Source organism: Varanus komodoensis, unplaced genomic scaffold (genome assembly GCF_004798865.1).
Source record: "Varanus komodoensis strain SLA01 unplaced genomic scaffold, ASM479886v1 scaffold18_1, whole genome shotgun sequence".
Lineage (NCBI taxonomy): Eukaryota > Metazoa > Chordata > Lepidosauria > Squamata > Varanidae > Varanus > Varanus komodoensis.
The window spans coordinates 7,719,332-7,733,159 of NW_025335548.1; the positions used below are offsets into that span (position 1 = coordinate 7,719,332).

Below are 13,828 nucleotides of genomic sequence, written 5' to 3' on the forward strand. Positions count from 1 at the left end.
CTGAAGCCAGCTGATTACCTTGAAGGTTTCTCTGTCCTTCTGCGTCTTGGGGTTGTACCAAGGTTCATCGTTATGTGGAGCACTTTGCCAGATGTACTTCAGAGTGGTACACACAATAGCCTTACCCACAAGAATGCATAAGTAGACTATCAAGAAAGCATTGATCGACCTGGAAAGTCAAAAAGTCCACACAGGGGGAGGGGGGGAGAGGAATACAGGTGTGTTAAAAAAAATCTGAGGCAAATGCAGTTTGAATAAGGAGGCACCTGTTGGAGGCAGATGCACCCATTGGCCTCAATTCAAGCTGAAGACAGAAGCACTGAGGGGAACCTCAGCTGATACAAAATGCCGTCACCACGCCGTTCTGATAAGCAGGACCACCTGTAGAGAATGGATTATTCTACTGCACTGGTTATGAGTCACAATGCAAAGTGCTACTGTTAATCTGTGAAGTCCTACATCAAGGGAGGGCAGCCTCCAGTGTCCGAGGGCCATGAGAAGAAGGACCATTTAAACAGAGAGGGATTTGGTGTACTGTGTTTTTAACAAAATAACATCCTGGCACACGGGCTTACTTTTCAACAGCGGAGCGTTTCTGAGATTTCCCTTGATAGTTCAAGGCCATTTTGGTCTCCATTCCTGTATAGACAGCCACTCCTACAAAATAAAAAGCCATCAGTCACTGGCCTGCAAAGCTTTGCCCATTTGCTCTTTTCCAAGAAGGAAGTTTTGCGGAAGCTGATCACACATGCAAGGGCATCACAAGGGACTCTGGAGCTCTCCCACTGCAAAGCCCTGGATTTCACACGATGCGAAGGGAGCAAGTCATGAGAAGACCCTGCTGGAGTGGACCAAAGGTCCATCTGCTCCAGCATCTCATGTTCCCACCATGATCACCCAGATACACAGGGGAGCCTACAAGCCCTGTCCATCTGCAGCTCCTTCCCAGAAAACCAATGCTCAGACGAATGGCGTAGCATCCAGCCATCATGGCCAATGGTCACCGATAACCACATATGTCTAATCCCCTTCTAAAGCCATCTGAGTTGTAGGTTGCCACCACACCTCATGGTAGCAAATCCCACTGTTTCACTATCAAAATGATCCAATACTAAAGGCAGAACCTTTCCTGCATTGGCTGTGTTCAGCTCATTACTTGGCACTGGGTAAATGCTCATTTATCTTCACTGGGTAAATGTGGCAAAGATTCTTGACCTATACAGGCACCATCCATTGCTACCTGGACTTCAGTGTGGACTGGGGTTGGTGTACTGAGCTTAAGCCCAGAAAGAACCCAGACCCAAGCCCCTTCTCAGCCACAGCACTTCCCTCCACTTTTTTTGCCTCACAACACAGGAGGACAGAGGAGGAAAGCTGGAAACTCACTAGCGTGCCTAGAGCCCTCTGAAGGAAGGGCCAGTTTAAAGCAACAGCTAAGTGGACAGGTTGAATATATAAAAACAAGAATCTAGGCTCAAAATGGAGTCATCATCAGTAATGAACGAGTGTTGGGCCACGAAGGAAACACAGGCTGCCATGTGACACCTAACAACACAATCACATGTTTGTTTACCACATAGGTGACCTCACTAATGAAGAAGCATTCACAGCACCTCAGCCTAAGGTACATCCTCCCATTCTTTTACTGGAAGAGGCAAAACCATCAAGCAATTGCTCACCATAGATTTTAGGAGTGTTTTTCAGGGTTGCTCCCTTCAGCAGGAGGTTCTCTGGACCCAGTGCCCTAAAATGAAGTCAGGCTATTAGGTTGTTTGCAAAAAAGAGAAGCAATCAGGACATGCTGGCTAATGGTGGCTGATGGATGGGTGTGGCAGGGAGAGTTACTTAAAATGAGGCAAGAACAGGAAGGCAACTTTACTTATGAGCCCACAGAGATCATATCCATGTGAGGCAGGAGGAGGGCACAAAAGAAAGGTCAGATACCAAGCTGATTGATGCTGGCAATATGCTTTGGGCAACAAGAGGCCGGCTAGTTAACTGCAAAACACAAGATGCAATCAATAAGGCACAGGGATGGCAAATAAATAGCATGGCTGACAAACCTGGCAATCGGCTCTTGACCAGCTTTGTAGATGTTAATTCTGCCCACAAACCTGGAATGGGAGAGACACACAAAGGGAGAGTTCAGTGCTGCTTGTGTTCACATGACAGCCATTGCAAGTAGCTGGGAACAAAGAGGCAGGAGAGAAGGGAAGCATGCAGGCAACAAGGGGGGGTGCTCGGAGAGAGTAACCCAAACCAGATGCTCTACCTGAGTGGTCCAGCAAGTTATTTACCGAGAGGTAATTGCAAGACAGACAGATGGACGGACAGGGCATCATTCCATGCCACAAAAGTGACAAAGGCAAAGAGTGCCTAAGGAAAATGCATTTGATAAATACATTTACTTTAAAACACCTATCCATCATTCTGCAACCTGCTGTTCTGGCATTTGCAAAATACAGCCATCTAGCAAGTGATTACAGTTGCTAGGTGCTGGCAAAGAATTAGGAAGGCACCTCAAAAGGTAATGTTGTGAGACATCTGGGGAAGAGAAGAGAGAGTAAAATGGAAGAGGGAATCAATAGGAGGCAAGGGGGAGGAGAAACATGGCATTTGGGTCAGAGGCAAGTCAACAGAAAAATAGACTTGCTCAAAATTAGCCTATGGGTCATTGACCCAGGATCAATTCCAGAGCATGCCAATGCACAGTCGACCTTCCTGTTCAGGGAAAAGCGGACAGCTCTTTTTGCTTCATATAAAGGCTTGCTTGGGATGAGTCGTAGCTCCATTGTAGAGCACATACATCACATGCAGAAGGTTTCAGGTTCAATTTCCAGAAAAGACTCTCACCCCAGAACTGCTACAATGCATGGAGGTTTGGTGGGATGAAAGCAGATCTTCAGAGGTTTAGGACTTCAGTTTCCCACCTTCCTGGCCAATGGTCATGCTGGCAGAAGTTTTGGAAAGCTGCAGTCCTGAACCTTTGGAGGTTGTCCACCTTTTGTCCAGTCTTGGGACAGAGGTCCGACTGTGTCGACAGAAGCTTCCTATGATCCTAATCCCAGACAGAAGAGCCCCCTGAAGTTCCTGACTACTGGATCTCGCAGGATGTGGCATGACTCGCTGGCTGTGAAGGCAGGAAATCAACCCCAAAGCTAAGCTCTGCAAGCGAAGTCGCAGCTTGCCACACCCCAAGTTTCAACACGGTGATCAGGGGCGAGGCAGGATGCAAATATGGGGGACAGCTCAGAAGGTTCCTAAGCTTACCTGTACAGGTCTGGCTGGGGCTGCTCACATTCTATTGTGGCGGTGAGGCCATCTAAGGCTTGGCAAGTGCAGAGTTTTGCCGTATCCTGCACAGTGTAGTGAGTCTAAAGAGAGGCAGGAAGGACAACACTGGTAAGCAACCATTTAACACCTGCAGAACATTCAGAGAGTTTCTACACAGCATGTTATTTTTAAGAAGTTCCGAGTTCCACTGTTTTCTTGTTGCTGAAAATGCTGCCACAGATTGGTTTCAATCTGTCTTTCTAGTCCTCTCAGGAAGTTTGCTTTTATTATTATTTATTGTGCATTTATTGCTTTCAGGTGTTTTTTGCTTTATTTTTTAAAGATTTATCAGCAAAATTGATGTGTTATTCATAGTGCAGCAAATCAACACCCATATAATAAAATGAACACATTGGTTAATATATATTAGGATTCTTTCAAAAAGTTTCCACACTTTTAAAAACTCTATTATTAAGAATTTCAAAAACAAATTACATCATTTTTTTACATAGTCATCTTCCTTTGTGAAGCATTTTTCCTAGCATTGTACCAACTTTTTAATGCCATCAGCAAAAACTATATAAAATATATTTATAAAATATTAAAGTGTGGAAACTTTTTGGAGACCCCTCGTAACTTGACCGATTTGGGGCCTCTATAAATAAAAAGAAGCAAGTGGGCAGCAAATGAGATGCCACTAAGTAATGCAGCTAATTAATGTGGGAAGAGAACGATGTAAGCCATTTTGAGTTCTTAAAAAGAAAGAAGAAAAATGAGGGATATATACTCAATTAAATAAAAAACGAATAATACGAAGTCATGACTCCAGAGACAGATGCAGGAAAAGACAAGCAGCAGCTAGTACATGGGGTCATGAAATCACTGGACAGCTGTGCATTAGGTTTGGCCCAACCTGGTTTTCTGAGAATGCCCAGGGGCCCTACCCCTTCTGAGCCGTCCTGACCACCAGTTGCTTAGTGGATTCCCAGAATCTGTACAGTCCCCACCCCATTCTAAGAGGCTGAAATGCCTCTCCGAGGCTTAGTTCCCAGCAGAAAAAGTGACAAATCAAAATATGCTGATTATTTTGGTCCCGCCCCCTGTGCTTCTGGCCCCACCCCTTTCTGCCTTCAGTCCACACCAGCATGTGGCCCCCAAGAGTAGAATTTGGCCCTCAGGTTGAACCTGGTTCTGCTCCCCAAGGGTTGACTGTATCTTGCTTTCTCTCTCTGTTCTAAGTCTGTCAACCAGCACCACCTTCTTTCTAGCACTGTCTTGAATATATTGGCTGTTTGGATTGGAAATGTTTAAAAATAACGCTTATGCACACATGTTCATCTATTTTTAAAGCCACTGTGGTGTCCAGCTCCAAAGGTGAATTAGTGTCTATGAATCATATCCAGGGACACGGTCAATTCCTTTTTCAAAAGTCCAAATGGAGCTTGCAGCAAATTATCTTCCCTAGATTTTCAAGCTACAATACAGAGCTGTAAGCTTAGATTTTATAGATGGCTCTCTGTGCAAAACAAGTTGCTTATTTCCACCTTGCAGGGCTACAGAACAGAGACCAAAACAGAACCAGCTGCTGCCCCAACAGGTTTGGAAGTGCCCTCGCAATTATTTAGAAGGGACTTTCTGTATTTCACAAAGCCGGAGAACAGTCTGAATGGGCTGAGTCCAGAGACTCGCCGGAGAAAAACAACAGTTGAGCAATTCTGGAAGACAGACATGTCCACAGATGTCTTACACCTTCCAGGATCTTTCCAAGGAAATCAGCTGAGAGTCTCCGAGGAGGAGGAACAACCTAGGCTCAGTATCTCTGGGTATGTGGAGAGGATTTTCCTCCGATAAAATTAGCATGTCAAATAACCACCATCCCCAAATGCGCCCTTTTTTGTTGTTTAGTCACAAAGTCGTGCCTGACCCATCACGACCCCGTGGACAGCCTTCCTCCACGCTCTCCTGCCCACCATCCCTCGGAGTCCACCCAAGCCCAGCGACCCCATACAGCCCCCTCGCCCTCTGCCGTCCCTTCTCCTTGCGCCGTCGATCGTTCCCAGCATCAGGGACCCCTTTTTAAGAGGTTCTTTTTCTAGTCACTGCGGAGCACTTTAAGTCACTCCTGCTGCCAAGATGTATTACTGCAATCCATCTTCATAAACAAAACTCACCGAAATGCTTCCTGAGCTCATTATCTCAAAATTTCCATCGTTTCTATTGCATCAGTTGCAGGAGACATCTGAAAACCTGACGTTCCACTACTTGGGGCAGAGCTTGGAGGGCTGGAACCCTTAAACTAGTTTTGGCATTAGCGGCATCCCAAGGGCTCCTTGTACTTTCTATATGCAGCCCTTCCCTAGCAAATTTGCATTTTGTTCTTGCAAAACATGAAGAGGTAAGTGGAGGCTGGACTATCATGGCTTATTTGCATGTTAAGAATCAGACAAGAAGTTAACATGCAGAAAGCCAGTGGGTATAGTGGTTAGAGCACTAGGAGGCTAAAAGGGGAAAGGAGGAAGGCAACATGAATTGGGCAGGGAAAGAGGAAAGGGGCAGGGATATACATATACTAATAAATAGATTTTTTTTAAATCCTGCATCATAGTTTTCTGGAAGTTTCTTGCTATTTAAATATTGGTGTATAGCAGGGCCAGGCAACACATAGCTATCCAGTTGATCTGGCCTGCAACTCCCATTTTCCCCAGCCAGCACACCCTATGTTGGTGTGAGTTTTAATCAAACACACCTGGAGGGAAACAAGTCATGATGGTTCACAGAATAATGGATATGGCTACTTTTATATCCCCGCAGGCTGTGGACCAGCTGCAAACTTGTCATTCATAAAGGAAGGACTGTGGCCTAATTCTCACTGAGACAGAAGATCTCTGTCAGGGCTATACCACCTCCACCCGCTCACATGACTGCATGCTCCATCACTAGGAAAAGCATCCAGACATACAATCAGCCAGTCGGGAAGCTGGCTAAGCCCACAGGGTTCAGTTGCCTGCAAAGAGCATGCAAATTTATTTAGTACCTGGTTTTAGATTATGGCTATTGGTCTTGCTGCTGGTTTGTTGCTTTATTGGTTATATTGTGTTTATTCCTCCAGTCATATTTATATTGTTGCATCTATATTGTATTTTTATCCAGTATGTTTTACAGTTTTAGCAATTATTGTTATTTATTTTTAACTGCATTTTCTATTTTTATTTTGCATCACTGTTGATGATTCTGCTGTGAGCTGCTCCTGGCTATGGGGCAGCATACACATGCAATAAGCTAAACAAACTGAATGGATAAATGAAACCCCACCCCTGGAGAGCTGTGGCCCTTCCGATCAGCCACCTACTCCCCAAGGCCTGGGGAAGAGAAAAGTTTTCCAGGCTGGCCTGTGCCATTTACCCATCCTGTTACCTTGACGTTTGATTCTCCATCCAGACTAGCCGTGGTGACGTAACAGGACCCATCTTTGCTACTCGATGCGAGGAATATCAGGTCACAAGGAAAGGTTTCATCAGCTGACACCTCCACAATGTCACCAACCTAAAATCAGAACAAGGCAATCATGCCCTCTGGTTCGAACTACAACCACCAGATCAAAACCCGACATATCCTCATGTCCATATTTGTCCCTGCTCCTTGATGAAACGAACTCTGGACGTACAGTGTCAGGATCAGACCGAGACCAGAGTGGGGCTCCCTAACCCTTAACCACCCTCTTAAACCTTCTGGAAACCTCTTTCCTGATTTCTGATGGCAGTAAGTAATTTTCCATTAAGCACTCTCCCTGCCAATCACATGGAAAACATGGCAGAACTTTGATGGCACCACTGTGACCTTTGGCTCCACTCTTCGGTTTAGCCACACTGGCTGTTCCTGGGACCCACGTGCTCCCTCCCCTCCTCGCCTGCTCCATTTCTCTCCTTTACTTCTTCATCTAGACAAACCTGTCAGTTCCCCCACATCAGAACTGGGAACGCACTTAACAAGAGGGCTGACCAGATCTGGAGTCCTCAGGTCCCTCGCTACTAGTTACTAGAGGGGCTACGGAAGCGAAATGCAGGAAACCAGACTAGTTCAGCAGACTATTAAGAAACAAGCACCTCAAGGCCGCTTTCCACCAAGTGGACTGACAGAAGATCTGCATCTTCCCCACCAGCCTGTCCACTCACCTGGACAGAATTCTTTTCCACCTTCATCACCTAGCAAGCATGTTGGTAAGTACAGGAATCATAAGCACGCCAAGGGTTAGGAAAAGGTGGATGAAACAGCTGGTCTCTGTGTATAAATGATTTCCTCGTTGTGGAAACGGGTGCAGAGGTCAGAGTTTTCTGTTTCCGAAGTGCTGCATTCACCACCAGCCCAGGTTTAAAGTTCTGTGTCCAGGCTGCCCTAACCCTAAGCATTTTCTTCCTTTCTCCAAGCTGCCCTTGAGGTCATCCAAGGACATTCTCCTGGGAGTGCCACATGGACTCATGGCCCAAGTGGAATCCGCCAGGAGAAGAGCCTTCCGAGTATGGAACTCCCCGCCTCTGGAGGCCCAGCAGGGTCCAGCCCTGAGCAGTTTGGGGCACCTGGTGTACCCCCTTTCTGGGAAACCAGCCACAGCTTGAATGCTAGCCTGTCTGCAATGCATTCTTTTGGTCTTTGAGCTGTGCTACCTTTAGCTTGTTCACCACTGCGATCTGTCAAGGCAAGTGCACCAAAACTGTGAAATAATTTTATTTATTTAGAATATTTATAAGCCGTCCTTTCGCACAGCCTCAGGACGGCTTACATAAATAAATAAGAATAGTAGTATAAAACATAATACAAATAAATTTCAGATCCACCCTGGCTGCAGATTAAAACATATATAGCTAATATTAAAAGTTATTAAAATATTGTTGAAATAAAAAGGTCTTGGCCTGGCGCCGAAAAACAAATAACGACAGCGCCCAGGAGGACCTCTCTGGGGAGTGCATTCCATAGGTGGGGCACCACCACAGAGAAGGCCCTCCTCCAGGTACTTTGCCTCCTAATATCTTTCACGGAGGGTTCCCGGAGGAGGGCCTCTGCTGCCGATCTCAGGGGGTGAGGGCAAATACGAAATAATGGAAGAGAGATATGCTGAGCCCAAATCTCCGGCCCAAAGGACAGTCCCTCTTGCCATCTTTCCCACTCCCTGCTTTTCGCCACTGCTTCCTGAGGGCACCACTCCCATGCCAAAGCCATCACTTTTTGCCCGCTACCAAATCAGAAAGCCCTGTGGCTCCCATTACCTTGATGTTCTCACACTCTTTCTTCACAAGCTTTGCATCTTCGATCACAAAGACTGTGCTTTTGTTCACCTCCTTGTCAGCCCTGTGCCGCAGCCAGTCTTCATAACCCTGAAGGGGGTAAGAGGGGATCGGTGTGGCCATGGGGCAGAGAAGGAAATGGTCCAGAAAGGGGGTGGAGAGCTCTGTTCTCCCGCAGTGGATCACGATAGTCCCCTCTTCCTCCCGGGGGGCGGGGGGGGGGAGATGGGGAAGGCACATACCTGCTTAATGGCTGTGACCGTAATGACAAAGAAAAGAGGCAGCCCACTTGTGACAGGGCTCGTTGGTGTGTCTACTATGACCTGAGGGAGAGAGGAAAAAGCCACTGGGGACGTCCCATTTCAGAAGGAAAAGGGTATTAAGGTGCATGATGGGAGTTTCAGCACTTTCCGCTTCTGCAAAGCAACGCAAGCAATGCATGTGTGGAAGGTGCAGAAAAGGTTCAAGGGCATGCCCAGCAAAGTCAGAGACAGAGAAGCAGAGCGAGCCAGAAGGGGCCTCCTGCGCCATCTAGTCTGACCCCTGGCGCCAGCCGGCTCCGCTCACGACATGCCCACCATGTGTCCAAGTTCTCCATCCATTCATGTATTAGAGGTGCTACACGGGGAAAACCAACCCTCTGCTCTCCTCCTGTGTGTTCCTTGTTCTCACGGGCTTAATGATGGCTGGAAGAGCTCCTGAAGGGCTCTCTTGGCGTATGCAGAAGGGAACAATGTGCTGCCGTGGAGGCCTGGTGGAGCAAAGAGGTTCTTTTCCCACAAGCCTTAGAGTGGTTTGGGGCGACTCGGGGGCAACTGCTGCTCAGTGGTACAAATTCCAGAGGCGTAGCTGGGTTGTCACAGCAAACAGACACTCTTCAACCAGCCAACCAACAGACTTCTGGCACTTGGAAGACTATGGCTGCCAACCCACACATACATTTACTTGGGAGTAACTCCCGACATCGTGGACGTAATTCTGGGGAGGCATGCAAAGGAGTGCAGCAGAATTGATTTACTGGGGCACATTTTTATTCCAGCCCTTTTTCAAGAATATATTCAATCTGCCAGTTTTAAAAAATGTGTTGCACAGGTTTTTTGGTTTTTGGAAAAACGAGGCAGGTGGGGGAGAACTTTGGGTGATGCTGTGTTCTGCTCTTCATTGCCGCAGCAGCTCTCATGCTTGTGTAATCTGCAGCCAAGCATTTTCTTCTCTCCCACTGGTGCAGGTTCTCTGAGGGTGGGAAGAGTGCCAAACAAAAATGTAGGTGTGCAATGTTTTCACATTGGGAGGGTGGGATTTGCTAAAGCTGAGGACCTTTCACATGGCTTTCATTCACTCTCTCTGAAATGCACTTGTGAAGAGAGAGCGCGGCTTACCATGGGCAAGGTTTTCTGGGCATGCCCATTATGGACCAAACGAGAAAGCAAAAATGAGGAGAACACCCCTGCCTCCCAAGCTTATTGCACAGCAGTGGGAGAGTGAAAATCCTACATCCATGGTTAGTACCATGATGCAGACTGCCTTCAAGGTAAATATAGTTCCCCTTTAACTTGCTCCAAGTTAAAGCCTGGGACATTTGGGAGCTCCTGGTACCTGCCTGCTGCTCCTGGCAAGCTGAACTGCACCACAGCAGAATGTGGCGGCAAGCCATCTTTTTGTGTGCCTGGGCAATGCGTGCTGTCGAGAACTTGGAATTGCTCAACACAGGATGCCCATTGCTAATGGAGGAGGCCATCTGAAGCACCGTCCTTCTAATTAGTGAGAGCAATCTCCTCAGAGATCATTAACACCCATCCCCAGCACACGCATGACATGCAGGCTGTCAAAGCATCATGTCTTCACAGCCAACGTGATGCGGTTGCCATGAACACCGCACCACTGGATCTAGTACAGCCCATTTAGCCGAGTCAGAGGAAACTCAAATCTACAAGGACAGGGCCAGTCAGCTTCCTTCACCTGCAACACCGAGCGCTTTTAGCTTGGTCAGACCGACATGCCAGCTCCGGAGTCCAGAACAGATACATGGCCAAAGAAGCTTCAACAGGGTGCATCTGTTTGGCTGGAGTCGTGTGGGCAGGGCCCTTTTTGAAATAGCACTGCTCGGCCACTTGGCCGGAACAGGAAGAAGGCTACAGCCCATCTCCCCCTCATCCTCCTGGCACAGCGATCTGCAAGATTTCTGCTTTTAAAGCAAGAGATCCACACAAGCAGCCCAGGCTAAAGGGATCAGGAAAGGGGAAGCGAGCACATGCACTCACTGGAGCCTGCAGTTTTCTCGTCCCACAAGAAATCTGACCCATGAAAGCTCACTGCATGTTTGTACAGCCCTCACCTGGATCAGGAAGCCATTTCAATATCTCATTATAGATGTATGTGGAGGGAGGTGGGAATGCATCAAAGATCATTAAAGATGGGTATTACTGGATCATTAAGGCAGACCACTCATTATTAATTCATAGTCTTTGACAGAGACACATGTTGCAACAGATACTGCATGCTGAAAGCACGTGCCCACAGTCTGCATTCTGGGGGCACTGCTCGGTTTTATCAGGATGGCACTGAAAATGTTGAAGGGCAGTTTCTGGTGGGGGGTGGGAGCAAAGCAAGGCAACACAACAGCAATTTTTTTTGGCTGAGACACTGTAAAGGGCAGGGTACAAAAAAATTAAATGAATGAATGCAAAAGCAAAAAGGCATCTATGCCTTTCTTCTCCAAAAGTGATCTTACCTGTACAAGGAAGATGATAAGGAAGTAAAAGTTGGCAATTCTACGGAACTGTTCAAAGAGATTCTTTGGAAGAAAATTCCAGAGTGTGTACTGCAGGAAGGAAGCAAAGAGAGAGAGATAAATCATGAATGCAAGCAAAGACAGCCATGTCCAAGGCAAGAGAAGTTATCATCCATCCATAGGTCCATCGAGTTTGCAAATGCAGAAATACATATTGGAAAAGGGCTTTGATGAGAAGGAATAACTTGTAAACCTTGAAAAGGAGAAAGCATAGATTAAAATGCTTGCAGAATATTTACTGCATAACTCCACAGAACTCAGTGACCAGCTAGTGATGGGAAGGCTCAGGGAAAGGTTTTGGAAGCAGCGGTGGCGGCCAGACCTCCCCCAGTGCTCCCGCTTGAAATGAAAAAAGGTTATGAACGCCGCAAAGCCGATGGTGTTCACATGCCCGAGTGAGCGATGCTCTCGGGATGCATCGTTGGCAGTGGGGCAATGCTCCTCCAAAGTGGCTGAACGCACAACACTGTGATGTCTGCACGGCCGGTTGATCCACAGCCGCGGTGAGAAAGGCCTCAGCACACGGTCGCCTCGCCATTTCTCTTGCTTCTTGCTGGGTTCAACAGAGCTCAGTTGATGGAAAGGCCTAGCTACTAGCTCCACAGCCCCATGGCCTCCTCAGGTTCAGGTTCAGATCTGCTCCAGCTGCCCTTCAGCCCGGACAGCGATGTTATCATACATCCCAGAACTGCAAGCACAGGCCTTCCTGAGAACATCTTGCCGAAAGTGGCAAACTGTCAGCCAAGCCAGCCTCCCAGTTCAGCCTGCAAAGCACAGTGCTCACTCTTCCTTCATGAGTAAACCAGAAAGCCAGAACTTCCTTTGATTTTTGCCCAGAATTTGCAGGAACCCTCTGTTCGCCCAGCAGCACGGGGGAGGTCATTCTCTGAGCAAACCCGATCCCCCTCAGGGTTGCTCAGGGTGCTTGCATTGCTCCACAAGGAGGCTCGGAAGCAGGCACCGAGCGCAGACTGCTCGATATTAGCAGCCTCGCCCTGCATGCTCCTGACTGCTATCAGGGGAGGGCAATTTGCACAATACAATGGTAGGGCGATGCTGAGCAGAGTCATGCTGCCCCTTTCTCCCACTGCTGGTTAGCAAGGAAGGATATGGACAAGGCACGACAGCAGAAGAGCAGTGTCTAAAGTGGGGTGAGGGGAAAGACCTTGTTATGACCCAGGTCTTGGTCCAGCCAAGGCACCTTCTTTCAGGGTCAAGGGTACCGACCTAGGAAGAAAAAGTACCCATGCCCAAGATGATGGATGGCTTACTGAATGCCGAGACTGGTGGGACACAAATGCAGATTTCAGGTAAACAAGCCAAGGAAAAGCATGCAGGTAGGTCTGTTTGGCCACTGGCATGACAAACATTGCTCCACCAGCACGAGGTCTTAGGGACCCCTGGGCACTCCAACATGTGCCTCCCGTGGATTGTTTGAAGCGCCTCTCGCTCTGTTCCAGAGGTTGCCAGTATACATGGGCACAACCCTCCTTCCTGGGAGGCAAAGGAACGGGGAGTGAGAGAAGGCTCAGCCGCCCCGATCAACTTCCACCAAAGGGTGCGCCATGTCCGCTTGTCTAAGATTAGGAGAAGAACTTCCAGTGCCTGGCAGCCAGTGACCTCTGCCCCACTGGCATCTCACCATGAGTCAGGCTAGCAAATGTCCACAGCCACACCAAACATGTTTGCCAGTCGCTGGGAACAGAGCGTGCTTAACTCGCATCACCACGGCTCCTGGTCATCCATCCCAGGACAGCCTCTCCCCGTTGAGGCACACGAGGCACGACTGGAATCTGCGATCGCTCTTGCCCATTCTGGAGAACATGACCAGGTACTGCCACCTGGTCATAAAATCAGCCATAGAAACCCACTGGGGAGTGTTTTGAAAGTGCTACAATGAAACAAGGTAAGGAGTCCAAAAAGATAGATGTGGCTATGCCAGGAACTTCCACGCACACAACTCATCCTTGTTGCTTTGGTTTAATTCTGGATATCCCTCCCCATCTCCAAAACCACAACCCCGAAGCATCATGCTCAACCTGCTGTGAACCAACAGGTTGGGACCCTCCCGCAAGCAATGAATGTTGGTGTTTTAAGGCTCAGGAGGGGTTCTGCACAGGATAGCCTGCCCTGGTTCTGGGGCAGCCCTTCCCTTGCAGCTGGCTGGGGGATTCTGAGAGTTGTAGTCTGGGTACTTGCTCAGTGGGGAATTAACCATTAGTGGGGAATCGTCAGGATGATGGCCAGTGACAAGCAGGATCCCCCAGGGCTCTGTCCTGGGGCCGATCCTGTTTAATCTTTTCATCAATGACATGGAAGAAGGGGTGAACAGTCTGCTGATCAAATTCGCAGACGATACTAAAATGGGGGCAGCGGCCACCACTGAGGAGCAGTTACTTCAGATCCAGAAGGATCTGGACAGACTATGGAAGTGGGCAGGAGACAACAGGATGGCGTTCAATGTGGATAAGTGCAAGGTCTTGCC

At 48.0% G+C, this 13,828-nt stretch overlaps 1 protein-coding gene across 1 annotated transcript in view; it reads right to left on the minus strand.

Annotated features, from left to right (window-relative positions):
* Positions 1–13,828, minus strand: part of ATP11C (ATPase phospholipid transporting 11C) — an 82,483-nt gene that overhangs the window by 38,313 nt on the left and 30,342 nt on the right. Inside the window, exons 3-11 of the mRNA XM_044426986.1 lie at positions 11,284–11,373; positions 8,795–8,875; positions 8,535–8,642; positions 6,688–6,816; positions 3,271–3,374; positions 2,064–2,114; positions 1,680–1,744; positions 576–657; positions 19–169 (exon numbers count right to left, since the gene is read on the minus strand). Coding sequence (XP_044282921.1) covers positions 19–169; positions 576–657; positions 1,680–1,744; positions 2,064–2,114; positions 3,271–3,374; positions 6,688–6,816; positions 8,535–8,642; positions 8,795–8,875; positions 11,284–11,373 — 861 coding nt within the window. The remainder of the gene's footprint in view (positions 1–18; positions 170–575; positions 658–1,679; positions 1,745–2,063; positions 2,115–3,270; positions 3,375–6,687; positions 6,817–8,534; positions 8,643–8,794; positions 8,876–11,283; positions 11,374–13,828) is intronic.